The sequence below is a fragment of the Lynx canadensis genome, chromosome X (assembly GCF_007474595.2).
Source record: "Lynx canadensis isolate LIC74 chromosome X, mLynCan4.pri.v2, whole genome shotgun sequence".
Classification (NCBI taxonomy): Eukaryota; Metazoa; Chordata; class Mammalia; order Carnivora; family Felidae; genus Lynx; species Lynx canadensis.
This window is the reverse complement of record NC_044321.2, coordinates 119,441,610-119,457,254: the sequence shown is the minus strand read 5'-3', so window position 1 is coordinate 119,457,254 and position 15,645 is coordinate 119,441,610. Positions and strand designations below refer to the sequence as shown.

Here is a 15,645-nt window from a genome sequence, read left to right as displayed (position 1 = left end):
TTGGACATGGCTGGTCTTCCGGGTGGCTCTAGGACTGCCATCCTGCCGAGCGGACCTGCCTGACGCACCGTACTAATGAAAGAATTCAAACCTGCCTAAGGAACTGTGACCCTGGCCACAGGAGCGTGATGCCACACGCATCTCCCGGGGAGGGGGTGGGTGGCCCTCCAACTCCAACTCGGCTCTCGCCCCCTGCTTGGGGTTCCTTGTCCTGTTCTCTTTCTGTGGGTCTACCTGTAGATCCTGTCTTTGTCTTCACACGTTCATGGCACACGCAAATGAGCGTGCACCTGCAGGCGCACACCTCCCGCCATTAGCACACGGGTCCTGTCCACCTGTCTGCCACACTCGCCCTCCCGCTGTTCCTCAGACTCATCAGGCGCCCCGCACTCCAGAAGGTGGTTGCTGTTCCTCTGCCTGGAATGCACTTCCCCGGGTGTCTCCATGGGCTGCTCTCCACGATCCTTCTTGAACATCCCTGTTCAAGACCAGTGTACTGCTCCCCGCCCCACCCCAGACGAGCTTTCTAATGCCCCTTCCTGGTTTCCATTTGCTCTATGACATCTACCACTGTTTTTGCATGCCGCGTATTTTCTCCTGCTTTTCTCCAGCAGAAAGTGGCCTCGAGGAGGGCAGGGATCTTTGCCTGTGTCACCCAGTGCTGTGCCCTGCATCTAGAACAGTGCCTGGGGCACATACTATGTACTTAAAGAATGCTAGTTAACGAAATGAATGAACTGTCTTCCCACCACCCCTCTATCATTAGTTAGCATCCAGTACCTGTAAGAGGCTCTGGAGAGGGTAGAACAACGTAGAGCACAAGGAAGGGGGATCATATTTATCAAGTGCCTGGCAGGGCGTCCCATCCATAGTACGCACTCAGTGAACACTATTTACCGGGTGAATGAGGAATGAATGGCCCTTTAGCGGAGACAGCAAATAGTCTGGGGGGGGGGCAGACCCATTCCTTTCTGACAACTGAGGGTAAGTGCCTCCAGTGAAGTGTCCCCCAACAGTGGTGGGCGCTCCAGGGGTGCGACAGTGGCTTTCCGACTCAAATGGTAACCGCGACACCAAATACCGCGGCAACGGCAGCAGCCAACGCTTGTTAAAGTATCTGTGTGCTCAGATATTACCTCTCAGCCTCAGCAAAAGTTTGCCACGCCCCGCTCCGTAGCAAGCAGATTTTTCTTCTGCTTCCTCCAACCGCTTCCTTGCAATTTTCTCCCCCGGCCTTCAAGGTCAGGGGTTGCCGCTTCCGGAAGGTGCCCCGCGAGTCCCTGTGTGGTGCCAGCCACCGTCCTTCGCTGAGGAAGCCAGGCTGTGGTCTTGCTTGCATACGAGAAGCCTTCCTTGACCATCTAGAGAGGTCCAAGCTCTTTCTCCCTTGGGCTTCCACAGAACTTTCTTCCCACCTGTCACCTTCCTGGGCTGGGCCGTGTGCTCCTGGACTGCAGGCATTACATCGAATTCAGCTGTGTCCCCAGCCCCTCATACGGAGACGCACCCCAAGTGCTAAATGAATAGGACGTAACCCCTGGGTGACCATTTTGAGTTGCCTCACTCAAAATTTCTATGGCCTGCGAAAGGGAGCGTGCTCTCTTCAGACAGAAGCTGCTTAAAACATCCTTTCAGGAGGCTTTTAATGTGACTTCACAAGCTTAGGATGTGTTTGAGTTCTTTCATTTCAGAATTAAAAAAATTGTTCTTCCCCAGAAATCCTTTAATGGCTGCTTACCTGAACTTGCCCTTGCTTTACCCTGTGCTCAGAGAAAATAGCTTTCCCTGGGCCTTTCAGTGGTTATTTTTATTTTCCAAACTTCCAGACAGAAGCATTCTTTTGCTTTTGTTGTTCGATATAAAAGTAAGACTTAATCAACAATTTAAAGGATACTTCCAATACAGTAATTGAGTTAATGTGCAGGTTTTAATGGGTCTGTTCCCTCCGTCTGAATGTGTGAACGATCTCAGAGCAGAGTTCACGTCCCACCGCTCTGGGAGTGCGCTTTGTGGAGATTTATAAAGTGGCAGAGGAGACTATTTTACTCTGGAAGAAACGTATGGATCAGAGATACCAGAATTTGGAGATGATGAAAAATGGGAAAGAGCGTCTCTTTGTGGAAGTTGCCCCTCCCACTGGGGGTGGGAGGTGGGTCTGCGGCGGCGAGGGAGGTCCGGGAATCAGAGGAAACACTTGATGGTCAAGCACAGAAAGGCAGCCCTGTGGCCAGGTCCCAGGCAGACGCTCCAAACCTCCCTCTTAGAAGGTACGTGTGTTCACAGGGGCCTCGGAGGCTGTCGGGTCCAGCCCTTTCATCTCAGAGAGAAACACGGCCAGTGAAGGGGAGGGGCCACTCAGGCCACGGGGAGCTCTGGACAGTGGGAGGGGCCCAGGACCCGCTCCAGGAGGTTCTGACTGCCACCTGCTGCAGGGAGACCGGGCGGCCCGCGGGAGTGGGTGGGTCCATCGAGCCTTACGCCAGCGGTATAGCAGGTGGTTTTATGTATTTTAGGTCAGGCTGTTTTAGTATTAATATAAAAATCACCACGAAGGCTCAGATAATTGGCTGACTAAGTGCCTTCACGTTCTCAGCACTATTATGCCTTTGGTTTTATTAAACAGCACTTACTATACATCAATGAATATTTCATTGGTCTTTCATTACTGAGTGAATCATTGAAAAATCACTGCCGCGGAGTTAACTTTACCCTGCCTCTCTTGAAATGGCATAGTGCTTGCCATCTCATTAACAGATATTTTTATGGCCATAATTTGGCTTCAAGATCACACAGTTAAAGAAATTTGGAATGCCACCATGTTAAACTTTTCTGTCTGGCCGTTAGCTGAAAGCTGACTAGAATTTCGTGGGCACCAAAATTACTCTAGTCTCAGAATTGACCTGTGCTCCTGAGCTGTCAATACAAAATATCTGGGGTCTATTAAGTCCCCTGAGTTTCTGAAAAAGCAATTTTCATGAGATACTTACTTTCCATTGCCTACCCAGGGAGACGGTATCTGAGCGACTTTTGAAGCATTTTGCTACAAAAGAGAGAGAGAGAGAGAGGGACGTAAGGACATCTATTTTGTGTTTTATTAATTCAGAAACAGATGGAAGTGTGATTTAGAGTACATTAATATTGATTGCAGCATTTCGGGAATGCACACTATGACACACACTCGATGAAAATAGCTGGTTAGGATAATTAGTGGGCTCCAATCAGGACCATGAAAGTCACTTGATGAAAGATCGTATACACTAAAAGGCCCAGTGAAATCAGACTCAGTTCTCCAAGAAGTGGTTTAATTATCCTCATCTGAAATTTATTCTGCAAAACAAGCTCTTCAGAGTGCTGGCAAGCTTTTCTCCTGTAGCTCCCCTGGCAAACTTGTTCCCCGGGAGGCGAGGTGGCCCGTAATTTCTGCCATCCCAGGAAGGTGCCGGGAGGCAGCAGCGGCGTTGTGTGGTCGATTCGGTTGCGAATCACCTTGATTTGCTATCTTGACAGGCCAATCCCTGTTTGGCAATGCAACTGGCCCAGGGCCGCGCTGCCTTGGGACACTAAAGCATCCTTCTCTCTGAACGGGACCGGGCTGGTCTCAAAACCGGGCCTTCTGCATTTGGCGGAGCACACACTTCGCGGCTCTCAGCACCACCGCCTCAGGACAGTGGTCCGGCTCATTAGAATGACCTCCCCAGGTCAGAGCCCAAGGGGCACAGGACCAGGACCCCCGGGGGCACTGAACCCGACTCAGGCCGGCCTTTGCAGCGTCAAGACCGAGCTTACGCTCTTCCATTGCCTCCTGGGTTCCGTCCCAGCCCCCTTTGCAAATGGGGTGCTGGGCAGGGTGGGCATTTTCAGGAGCCCAGTGAGCACGCAATACTTCTCTGGAGACTCCAGGTTTTAATCTAAAAGAAGTTCAACACGCTGCCGGAAGAGCGACTTATTTAACATCTGTTTGGTATCACACTTGGGGGGATGGGACCCAGAACTCTGCTCTCACAAGCCCTCCAGGGCATCTAAATGCCCACTCAGTTTCGACGACCGCCTTTCTAGAGCACGGCTGGAGACCTGTGGACACAGGAAGGGATGGGCAGCTGTCGTGTGCCACCCGTTCAGCTACGTGAGCACCAGCTCCACGGCACGGTGAGGCCTTGGCGAGCTTGCCCTCTTCCCCACCCTAGTCAGCGTCCTCACACAGCTGTGCGATGTCACTCATGGGACTCGGGTGACGCATGTGAGGCCATGACTGGATTCATTTCAAATAACTTCTTTGGTGCAATTTAGTCAAGCAGTCTCATGCACTTGGCAGAAATAATAATAATAATAATAATAATAATAATAATAATAACAACAATAATAATAATAAAATCATCCTTCCCTTTTATGGCCGGACCAACAGGAACCTTGAGCCTTCTCAAGTCTAAATCATGGTCAGTGTTGGGGGGCAAATGAAGCAGAAGCTTCACAGATCATCGAGCCAGTGACACTTTAGAGGCCAGACTAAGCATCAGGCTGGTAGTTTTTATCTGGGCTCGCTCTCCAATTCTGGCATTCTCTTTGCAGTTAAAATACCTTTTTTCTTTTTGCTTGCAAATTAAAATTTCCAGCTCCCTAGATGATGGGTTGGTTTCTTTCTTTCTCTCTTTCTTTTTCTTTCTTTCTTTCTTTCTTTCTTTCTTTCTTTCTTTCTTTCTTTCTTCTTTTCTTTCTTTCTTCGTGTGCTAATTTATTTTGGTAACCAAAGCAATCAGTTGTTTTAAAGTGCAGCCACCATACTCCAAGGCTCCCCACGGCCAAAGGGAATGGCTATTCCCCCAGAGCCTGGGGTGGCTGCAGTGACTTCTCTCACTGTTGAGAAACTTCGGGACTGGCCGTTCACTTAACACGGCACTGGTCACAGCCACAGTCACAACCTGTGTCCCCTGGTGGGTCCGCCACGCACAGTCGGGGAGAAGGCATCGTTCCCCTGACTGCAACCAGGAAGATGCGAAGTGCCATTTTGCTTGGACCAAACCTGAGCTCTCTGCTGAGCCCTGAGGGAGAGGCAGGAGGGCCACGGCCGGTGGGCATGCTAGGTGAAGCCTTTGGCAGCAACGACCTTGACATTTAATAACATGCCTGCCACGTCTCATTAGTGATTTTATTCACTCGGTACTTACAAATTATACAAAATAAGGATTACCTTAAAATATTCCATCAGTGATCTGGAGTACTTCATGGCATGGTCCTTCTTCAGCTTAAACATCCGCAAGTAGAGAAGTGATAAACATCTGTAGCTGTGGTGATGAGGAAGGATTATGTTAATGCCGGTGCGTAATGAAAGCTACACGTTGTCAACAAAATGCTGATTCATAGTTTGCGGTTCCCCTCCTACGGTTCTTGAGGAACACCAGTGCAAAAAGAAAAATTTTCAAAAGAGAAGGGGTAAGCATTAAAATCCCATCTTGATAAGGCTATAAATTAGGAGAGTAAATGTTTAGTCAGCGACTGAAGAAATCCATTAGTTATCCTTTAATAGTTTAATGGAAAACAAGAATAATGATCTGGGGTAAGCAGCTTAAGTCGATCTGGAGTTTTCAAATCCTTCTGTGACATTTCAGCTGTTTCATAGCCTCCAGGAGACTTACCATAATACTGCCAGCTTTTTGTCCCCGTCCGAAGCCAGGGGGCTTGCAAAGTTCTTCAGTCTCATCGCGTACCTTTGGAGAGAAAGGACAAGCTCGAGTGCCATCTGTGTGACCCCTCAGAAACTCCCATGCCTCGGTGCCACGTTTGCTCTGCGTGGGAGAACGAAAGCACGGGCGAGAGCACGCTTTCCTGGACACGTGCAAAATGACGATGGACAGAGTGACATACAGAAGGGAGCTCTGGAGAGGTCAGCTGAAGCGGGAGCCCGTGTGCCAGGGCAGGGCCGTGGAAGGTCTGCTAAACGCCGGCAAAGGCATAAGAAAGAACGAAAGCTTGCCATTTGCCAGGACATGGACGGAGCTGGAGAGCATACTGCTTAGTGAAATAAGTCAGAGACAGACAAATTCACTCGTATGTGGAATTTAAGAAACGAAACAAACAAGCCAAGGGAGGAAAAAAAAAAAGAGAGAGAGAGAGACAAACCGAGAAACATTCTTCACTCTAGAGGACAAAGTGATGGGGAGGGATGGGGAGATGTGACGGGGGATTGAGGAGGGCACTTGTGATGAGCACAGGGTGACGTATGGAAGTGTTGGATCACTATACTGTGCACCTGAAACTAATAGGACATTGTAGGTTTATTAACTGCAATTTATTAAGGGGCAGAGAGACAGGGAGACACAGAATGTGAAGCAGGCTCCAGGCTCTGAGCTGTCAGCACAGAGCCCGATGTGGGGCTCGAACTCGCGAACTGTGAGATGGTGACCTCAGCTGAAGTTGGATGCTTAACTGACTGAGCCACCCACGTGCCCGCTAACTGGAATTTAAATAAAAACTTAACAAAATAAAAACAAGTGCTGGCAAAAGGCTGTTTCTAGGACCACTCTAGCTAAAGACATTCCTGGCTTGCCACGAGAGGTGGCCACAAATGTCAGTCTCAGCTGACTTTATGACAGATGAGGTAAATAATACACGACTCTGTGTGACACGGGCATGGGGAGCCCACAATCACGCAGTGAAAGAGGTCTTTTCTAATGGCTCGGCTTTTGAATATATTCTTATAGAAAGTGGTTTTGTTTTGTTTTGTTTTGTTTTTTAAAAGGAAGGTCGATTTCACAGCATTTGAAGGTGTAAGTGCCCTTAATTTATGGTGCTGGTATATTTTGTCTTTCCATTCTCTTTAATTGTTACTGTTCCACACTGGGGTGATCAAAGGTTGAGCAGCTCTCATTTTTTTTCTTCTAGCTGAGCACATCCCATTCTGGGCATTTAGACTCTTGAAAATCAATTCATTGCATAAAATCATTGTCTGAGCTTTAATGCAATTTCACAGGTACCTGTGGAGGAATGAGTAATGGAGTTCAGTGTTGCAGAAGGAAGCTGAAAGTGTGCAGGCAGCGTGGACTAGTTCTCATTTACGAGAAGGTGATGGGGAGCCTGTACCACAGACTCCCTGTTTTCGACAGCCTCTCCGGAACACCAGCACCCCTGGGCTTGCCCCCCAAGACTCGGCGCCCCGTCGGCATGCTGTTATCACCCTGCTCTCCTGGCTACCGCTCCACTTCTGCTGAGGGAACATTTTCCAACAAAAGGACCTGAGCACGTGATGTGGGTCCCTTCTGTCGTTGCCATATTAAGCAAAAGGAGTTTTATTATGTAATAAATCAAACTGTCTTTGACAGTTGGATCGCTGAAATGTCAACTCATTGTGATGCCCCACTTGTTTGCACAAATACATTTCTATTGCAGACTCCCAGGGCTCAGAGCAACTATAATTACTTGGAGGAAGAAAACTGGGCTCTCTCTCTGTGGCCAGCATACTGTCGGAGAGAGAGTAATAAAAATCTCTGCAACACAATATTATGCTACTAAAAACTATGTTCATATTACAGTCTCTCCATAATTGCAACTACTTTCAAAGACCTAGTTGCTTTAGCCCATTTTATTCTCAACTGAAATTTCTCTCTCTCTCTCTCAAAAAAAAAAAAAAACAATTAGACACACACATGCTTTACAGAAAATATAAAAACTGTCCACGTAGAGAGAGGGCACACAAAGAGGTGCATGTAAAACTGGGGCAATCTGAACAAAGTCCATGGATTTTATCAGCGTTGGGGGAAACGGGAGAGTGGGGCCACAGGAACTTATGGTATCATTTCTCACAAATGCACAGGAATCTACAATTCACTCAAAAATAAACTCTAAAAATATTGACTTTAAACTAAATGTTCAGGGGCGCCTGGGTGGCTTAGTCAGTTAAGCATCTGTCTGACTCTTGGTTTCAGCTCAGGTCATGATGTCATGGTTTGTGAGTTCGAGTCCCATGTTGGGCTCCATGCTGACAGCATGGAGCCTGCTTGGGATTCTCTCTCTCTCTCCCTCCCTCTCTCCCTCTCTCTCTCTCTCTCTCTGTCCCTCCCCCACTCATTCACTCACACCCCCTGCCCAAAATAAATGAATAAACTTAAAAAACAAAAAACGTGCATACATTCTCCATTGACTTTCACCAGGTTCTACTGAGATATACTCCTGGGGGGAACAAACTATCACATAATGAGAAGACAACAACAGCTGTGCTTGGAAAAAAATATTTTTTGCTACATAATTATGGAAAAAGACGTGTTTTCTAATGGAAATAAATATTACTCAAAGATTCACATTGCATTTTTACCAAGAACAAGATATGTTCTGCTTTTATATTTTTAAGACAGCATGTTTTTTTTCCTAAAAGAAAATGAGTTAGAAAGAAAAATAGAGCGAGATAGAAAACACCCATAATTTCACCCTACTGCAGCTATGATCTCATTTCCCTTCCAGGTTAGTCCACAAGCAGAAACATGCTTTTCATGGTCAGCAATGTTGTGTGTATATAATTCTGCAGCTCGTTTTTACTTTAACATTGTATTATAAACATTTTCATGCAGCTACATAGTCTCCGTCATTGTTGCAATTCAATGGCTGCAAAGAATTCTGTTGAGTGTACTACAGTGTAATTACTTACTCTTCTGTGATTGATTATTTGGTTTGCTTCTAATTGTGTACTATAATATATGCCAAACTGAAAACCATACAGATAACTTGCTCTACTCTTGCAATTATTTCCTTCAGTACAGGAAATTCAAATTTCCAGAAGTTGAATTACTGGCTGAAAAGGTATAAATGCTCATTTGTAGAGGTTTCCAGCAAAGGAGAGGCCTAGGTCACCATTACTGTGTGTGTGTGTGTGTGTGTGTGTGTGTGTGTGTTAACACTAGGTATTAGCATTTTTATATTTTCTTGTTAATTTAAAAAGTGCCTTTTTTAAAGTCTGCATTTTTGGAAGGATAGAGAACATGAATTTTCTCCATGTTTCTTCACTAATATTGCCCCTCAATTTTTTAAAAATTTATTTATTTTGAGATGGGGGGAGGAACACACACACACACACACAGAGAGAGAGAAAGAGAGAGAGAGAGAGAGAGAGAGAGACAGAGACAATCCCAAGCAGGTTCTGTGCAGTCAGTACAGAGCCTGATGCGGGGATTGATCTCACAAACCCTTGAGATCGCGACCTGAGCCAAGATCAAGAGTCAGACGCTTAAACAACTGAGCCACCCAGGTGTCCCGCCCCTCAATTTTTTTTATGTTTGTTTATTTATTTTGGAGGGGGGGGAGAGAGAGAGAGAGAGAGAGAGAATGTGCACAAGTGGGGGATGGGCAGAGACAGGGAGAGAGAGAGAGAATCCCAAGCAGACTCCGCTGTCAGCACAGAGTCCGATGCAGGGCTTGAACTCATGAACCGTGAGATCACGACCTGAGATGAAACCAAGAGTCAGAAGCTTAACTGACTGAGCCACCCCAGTGCCCTGCCCGTCAATTTTTAATCCTTATAAGTTTTGCGAGAATTTTCATCTTGTGCATCTTGGAAAATCCCTGGCAGCCTCGAATACACTGAGAAATCAATTTCCCCTTATAAAGCTACAGAATGCCAGTGGTGGCTTTCACAGAGCATAAAGTAAGTCCGAGAGATACTTCACATGCTTCTCTGAACACAGAAAATTGGAAGGTGGCTGCCTGGCCTGGCAAGGTGAGGCTGCTGTCCTCATAATCTCCTTACTTTTGTGGCTTTAACTTAATCATCTGATTCTATGCAAGCATAGTTTTGTTTTTTTTTTTTCTTTAGAATAGTCCACACTCTTTTGATCTTTTGGAGTGCTTTTCTGGGAAAATATGCATGCTAAACGTGTCCAGTGTTTGTCTGAAGGTTTAATTACAAGGGCCTCAGATTTGTAACCGTTTATGCAGACACGTGCAACATAGTAAAAACTAGGCCCAGCATAATCAATTAATGGAGCCAGAGGTGACCCGGAAATAAGGACCTATCAGGTAAAGAACGGCTCACTCAATCTCAAAAGCAATTATTTACTCCATCCAGCAAATGATGGTGCTTTCCCACTATTCAGAAGTGGATTAAACTATTTTACAAATATCTGCAGGTTACCGGAAAATACCACGATGGGCCTTTCTTTTCTTTCTCCTTCTTCCAGGAATTTTTCTGATTACCCACAAATTCTCCTCCATAGAGACCAACAAGAGGCCCTCCCCCTGCTACCACCTTGTCTGTTTCCCTGAAATTCCAGACACATGGGAAGTTTACTGTGCACCTGTGGCCTTAAATGTCAACTCTGCGGCCCCTCCTTTTTACAATTTTTTAAAATGTTTATTTTATTCTTGAGAGAGAGACAGAGCGTGAGCAGGGCAGAGAGAGAGGGAGACACACAATCTGCAACAAGCTTCAGGCTCTGAGCTGCCAGCACAGAGCCCGATGCAGGGGCTCGAACTCACAAACCGTGAAATCACGACCTGACCTAAGATGGACGTTTAACCGACTGAGCCACCCAGGCGCCTGTAATCATGGCCCCTTTTTAATAACTGAGGCAGAAATACTTAGAAAACATGGTTTATAACAGGAGTCCCGATAGTGCCACCTTTCTTGAATTGTGCTTTGGAAAGGCAAGTGTCAATGCCAAATGGTAAAATTATCACACTTCACTTGCACCCACCACGTTTCCATTTTAATTTTATGAATGTTGCAAATTATAACACTCACATTATAACCTCTGAAGGGGGTCATTTATCAAGGCAGTGTCCATCAACTATAAATTTTCCATGACGTTAATCAAATGGTAAGAACTAATTATGACGGCTTCTAAGAAGAAGACGCACGGGACAAACCATTAGGAGGAGGAAATGATATTTTTGGAAAACATAGCAGATTCTAATTATGAGGGAGACGAGCTTAGGAAGATGGCTTTGGAAAGGCCATGAACCTGAGGAGCTCCACGGTCTCAGAGTACATGGTGTACGGAGACTTGGCTTCCAGAGGGTCGCGCTCCATCGCATTGCCGCATTCGGTGAACGACAGGGCTGCGTCGGCGTAATTCACGGCTTTGCCAAATTTCTCAAACTGAAACGGGAAGATCGCTCGTGAGCACGATATTGCCTCTCTTCTCCCTCTTATAAAGGAGTGGATCTCAACCTGGGGCAATTTTCCACCCCCCACCCCCGGGAACATTTGGCAACGTCCAGAGATATTTCTGGTCATGAGCACGAGGCCGGAGAGACTGCCACACATTCCCCAAGGCACAGGACAGGCCCCGCGACGGAAAGGGGAGTCGATGTGTGACTTTGTATCGACAATGACGCAGCTGATTTAAGGTTCTATTGTCATGACACTGGCGCTGGTTGAGAAGAGAAAAGGCGGCCAAGGTGGCGCGCGTGTCGTGGTGGTGTTATCATATATTTGTGGTACTGTTGTCGTCAGTATTTTTTAGTGGCCCGGCATGCAAATCACTGCCTTGGCTAGTTTCTATGCAGTGAATGGAGTAGCCTGGTCACTGCAGGGTCCTATGGACAGACCTTGCAATGAACTCTGCTTTTGGTAAGGCTCCTGGACCAAGTCCATGTACAGTCTGTGCTTGGAACTCTTTGGGAGCACGTCGACTCCCACCCCAGGAGAAGGGTAACAAATTGACGCTATTGTCATGACAAATGTGAGGCTTCAGTGCGACTGTTGACAATAATCACATCACTTTCATTGTAAATGATGGTCTGAAATAGTGTGTCAAAAAGCCAAAAAATATAGCACTACTAAATATTTTAGTTTAGTAAAATTTTATTGCAAAAGGTTTTAGCCCTGATAATGGTCATGATTAAACTGACTTAGACATACTGATTTCTTTTTTATGTGTAATGAATATTATATATGACACTTTTATAGTGAGTATTTTATAACAGTGTTTAATGTTTTCAATTTTTGATAGCGGCATGTAAGAATTCCACTAATACGGAATTTTATGGAAAAGAACCAGTATAATGCAGACTTAGTTATTTTAATTTTCTTGTATACCTTTTATCAAAAATTTTCTTGCGACTGTCAAGGTTTCAATTCTCAAAATGGCAGAGAGGCTGTCTCTAGCAAAGGATTAAGTACAATCGCTTGTTGTAAATGACTCTATAACAAATGTTCTTCGGCTTTTACATACCGCAGGAATTCTGTGGTTTCCTTACTGTAAGCTGTTGTGGGAAAATACTGGTTTCAACCAAATTCAAAGTGATTTGATGAAAACCTGTGTGTGTATATGCAAACTATCTCCTTCTTCTCTTGCCTTACAACATTATTTCCTTAGGTAATCCAGCTCCAACTGACTCTCCCATGGGGAAATTAATCTTTACATCCTGAGTTTTCAAAGTGACTTTTCATTCACAAACCCAAAGCTGCAAGGCTGCTTAAAGATCTCCTAGCCCAAACCTCTCTTTTTTTCCAAGACAAGAAACTGAAGTCCAGATGGAAAATTACATGGCCATAGTGCCAATCAGTGGCCAGGTCGCGCCCCCTTCCTGGGCCTCAGTTTCCCCATCCATGAAACGAGGGGCTTGAACTACAGAGGGGCTTCTAGCCCTGACACAGATATAAGCCTAGCAAAGATATCTTCCTCTAGATGAGTGTTTCTCCACCTTTTTTCCATCATTACTACCTCACCTCTGGCTACTGAGGGAGCTATTTCAGATATTTTTTTCATACAGCTCCACTGAAATTCCAATGCCAAAAATATATTCATTATCTCTTTATGTACTGTGGCCTGGGGGGGGGGCAGGTCACACACCATTGCGATGTCTGACTTTTTTACTTTACCCCCCAAAACTGGTTTTTGCCCCCATGTGGGGGATGAAATCGCCACAAATGAAAATGCATTTTCTAAATGGCTTAGACCAAGAGTGATTTTGGGGGTACACATAAAGACGACAGTGGAAGGTACAGAGTATTAGTTCTTAATCACACATATGTATCTCTGTGGCTGTGATGCTTCTCAGTTCTTTTAAATCTCACCCACATGGTCTCCTCTGCACATCCCACTCTTCCTGAGCCCATGGACCAGCTTGTCAAGAGAACGTTTATGTGCTCCCTTGCCCTGATTTTGACAGGGTCGACCCCAGAGCACTTCTGTGCTGCTGCGCAGTTGAGGACACACCTTCCATATCACCGGCCCCCCATACAATGGTCACAGGCACCGTCTCCCCAGCATCTCTGGTGGAGCTGGACCCGAGCCTGCTTTGTCTTTTTCATTTGCAGGAGCAGAGGACAATAGTTTTCAAAGGACGGTTCACCCCACAGAAAGGTTGGCTGTAGGCAATACCTGAGCAATTTGGACCATGGTGGGGAACTGACAGAAAATAGGGAAGCGTCAGATGCAGCTGGTGTTGACACAAGTCACAGCCCTGCCAGGGCCTAACACCGCGGGTCCTGTAAGTCCTGGGTGGACCCAATGCCATGGTGGAGGATACCACTGAGAGCCTTCTCTAGGACAGTGGAGAGTGTTAATGCCCATGCCAGGGTCCCAGTCTCAGAACTTCTGATTCCATTTGTCTGGGGTATGGCTTGGGCATCATGTTTGTTTTAAAGGCCCCCAAAGAATTGTAACACGTGGTTGACACCCCCTGTTGGGAGGCGCAGTTATAACAACTCAACATGCTGGGCTCATGGTTGATCTAGGTGGCCAAGACCCTTGGAGGCAGTAGGGCCATGCGTCCTCAGAAATCCAGATATGACAGAAGTTCCCTTCTCTGTGTAGGGACCTCGCCTGGCTGTACGCCTCACTCTGGAAACATGTGATCGATGCAGCACAGGGCGGAGGTTTTTCTACACACCCGGGTTTCCCAAAGCCCATTTTTGAGGCCACTTAACCAGCTTTCTATAACCTCTCTGCCACACCGGTCCTGATTTATTGGGACCAATGGGGGTTCCCACTTTCTCCAGGGCAGTTTCAAAAGTCATTTGAAAATTCACTTGAAAGATAGCAATAGCGTATGCCATTTAGCTCCTGAAGTTAGGGCAAGGGGAGGAAGAGCAAGAACATGGATGATGGCAGGGCAACGCTCTCTCAAGGACTTGGGAGCTATGCTGTGAGGAATCGACCAGCCCCAGCCTCCCTGTGTCAGAGCAGCGAGGAACTCTGACTCGTATGTAAAGTGCCTTCTTGGTTCCCCTTCAAAGCATAACACCTTAGTGGGAGGAAAGCAACGAGAGGAACAAAACCTACCAGTGCGTCAGCTTTGTGCTTTAGCTTCTTAGCCTCTTGCATGTAATAATCAGCATTGTGAACCCTAAACAAACGAAACGAGCTCTTTCAGCAACCAATGTTTCATCTTTCTGCCGACAGCCAGAAGAATCACAGATTATTTCGCTATAAATCCATTCCAATACAACGCCCTCAAAAGGGTAGGTGAATGCCCTCCCTCGTATGACAACCAGCCTGGAAATATCCCCAGAAGTGGAACGTGAAGTGTGTAATGGAGCATTAGGATAAATAACTGCCCCTCTAACCTAGCCATTCCATGGTCTGAACATTCCACAGACCCAAACGAACCTGGCTGCCGTTGACACACTGTTCCATCTGAGGACGCGGATAAGAAAGGGGGACAAAGCAACCTAGAATTAAGCACCTGTCTTTGGAAACGGTAACAGAGCTCCATGATTAAAATGGGCCAAAGACACTTCGTGGTGGGGACAGAGCTGTGCGTGGGGAGGAGGAACTACTGCCGAGGTCTTACTTTGGGTGACACGTGGAAGGTGCTAGAAAAGCCGTAAAGCCTCCACCCCCCGCCCCGCCGTGTCCATGATAACTGGGGGACAACATACGAGTCGTCAAAAGTGAGCTTGGGTCTCCGGACGTTGGTGGTGCTGCTGGACAGAAGGGGCAGGGCCGCCCAGGACGCCATTTCCAGGTGACTGCTGTCCATGAGGCCAGTAGTGATGGTAGATGTGATGGTGGAAATGGTTGTGGTAGTGGTTGTGGTAGTGGCTGTGGCAGTGGCGGTCGCAGTGGCCGTGACAGTGGCGGTGACAATGGCAGTAGCAGTGACAGTGGCAGTGGCAATAGCAGTGTTGGTGACCGTGACGGTGGCAGACGCGGTCTTTTTTGGAGTGTCTCCATCCTGGGAAAAAAAAGATGAAGATATACTTTGAATGTCAAGCACATTAGGAAACAAGGCAAGAGAAAAGAAAACAATGCATACAGCTGCAGGATAAATACGTGACCCTGGTATATCACCAGCTTCTTCTCTGTGACGACACCAACCCCAAGCTAGTCAGGCGCTGTCATTACGTAAGCCCCATTACCCCATGAAGACAGCCATTGGCAAATCTGGTAGGAGAGGTGGGTGGGGACAGAAGGAAGGGGGAAGGGAGGGAAAGAAAGATAGATGAGCAAGGAGAGAGAGAACTGAGCAAGAGAGAGAGAGAGAGAGAGAGAGAGAGAGAGACAAACAGAGAGACAGCGAGACAGAGAGAGAGAGAGGTGAACCTGATATGTATACTTTTGATAAGAGAACAGCCCAGAACTTTCACTAGGGTAAATAAGGTACCTTAGTCACTCTGCAAAATACCAAATTCAGTGCAGCAAATACCAGCATACCAGGCCTTGTAGCCTGGGACCAGGGCTGAAGCTGCCCTTTTGTTCACTGAGGTCTTGACTG

General features: G+C 46.7%; 1 protein-coding gene across 2 annotated transcripts in view; it reads right to left on the bottom strand.

Annotated features, from left to right (window-relative positions):
• AFF2 (AF4/FMR2 family member 2) overlaps window positions 1-15,645 on the bottom strand; it is a 280,441-nt gene that overhangs the window by 3,930 nt on the left and 260,866 nt on the right. For both annotated transcript variants that reach the window (XM_032592102.1, XM_030305099.1), the window contains 6 exons: window positions 14,810-15,105; window positions 14,211-14,274; window positions 10,941-11,077; window positions 5,631-5,702; window positions 5,186-5,279; window positions 2,988-3,040 (listed from right to left, as the gene is read on the bottom strand). In XM_032592102.1, the coding sequence (XP_032447993.1) occupies window positions 2,988-3,040; window positions 5,186-5,279; window positions 5,631-5,702; window positions 10,941-11,077; window positions 14,211-14,274; window positions 14,810-15,105 (716 nt within the window). The remainder of the gene's footprint in view (window positions 1-2,987; window positions 3,041-5,185; window positions 5,280-5,630; window positions 5,703-10,940; window positions 11,078-14,210; window positions 14,275-14,809; window positions 15,106-15,645) is intronic.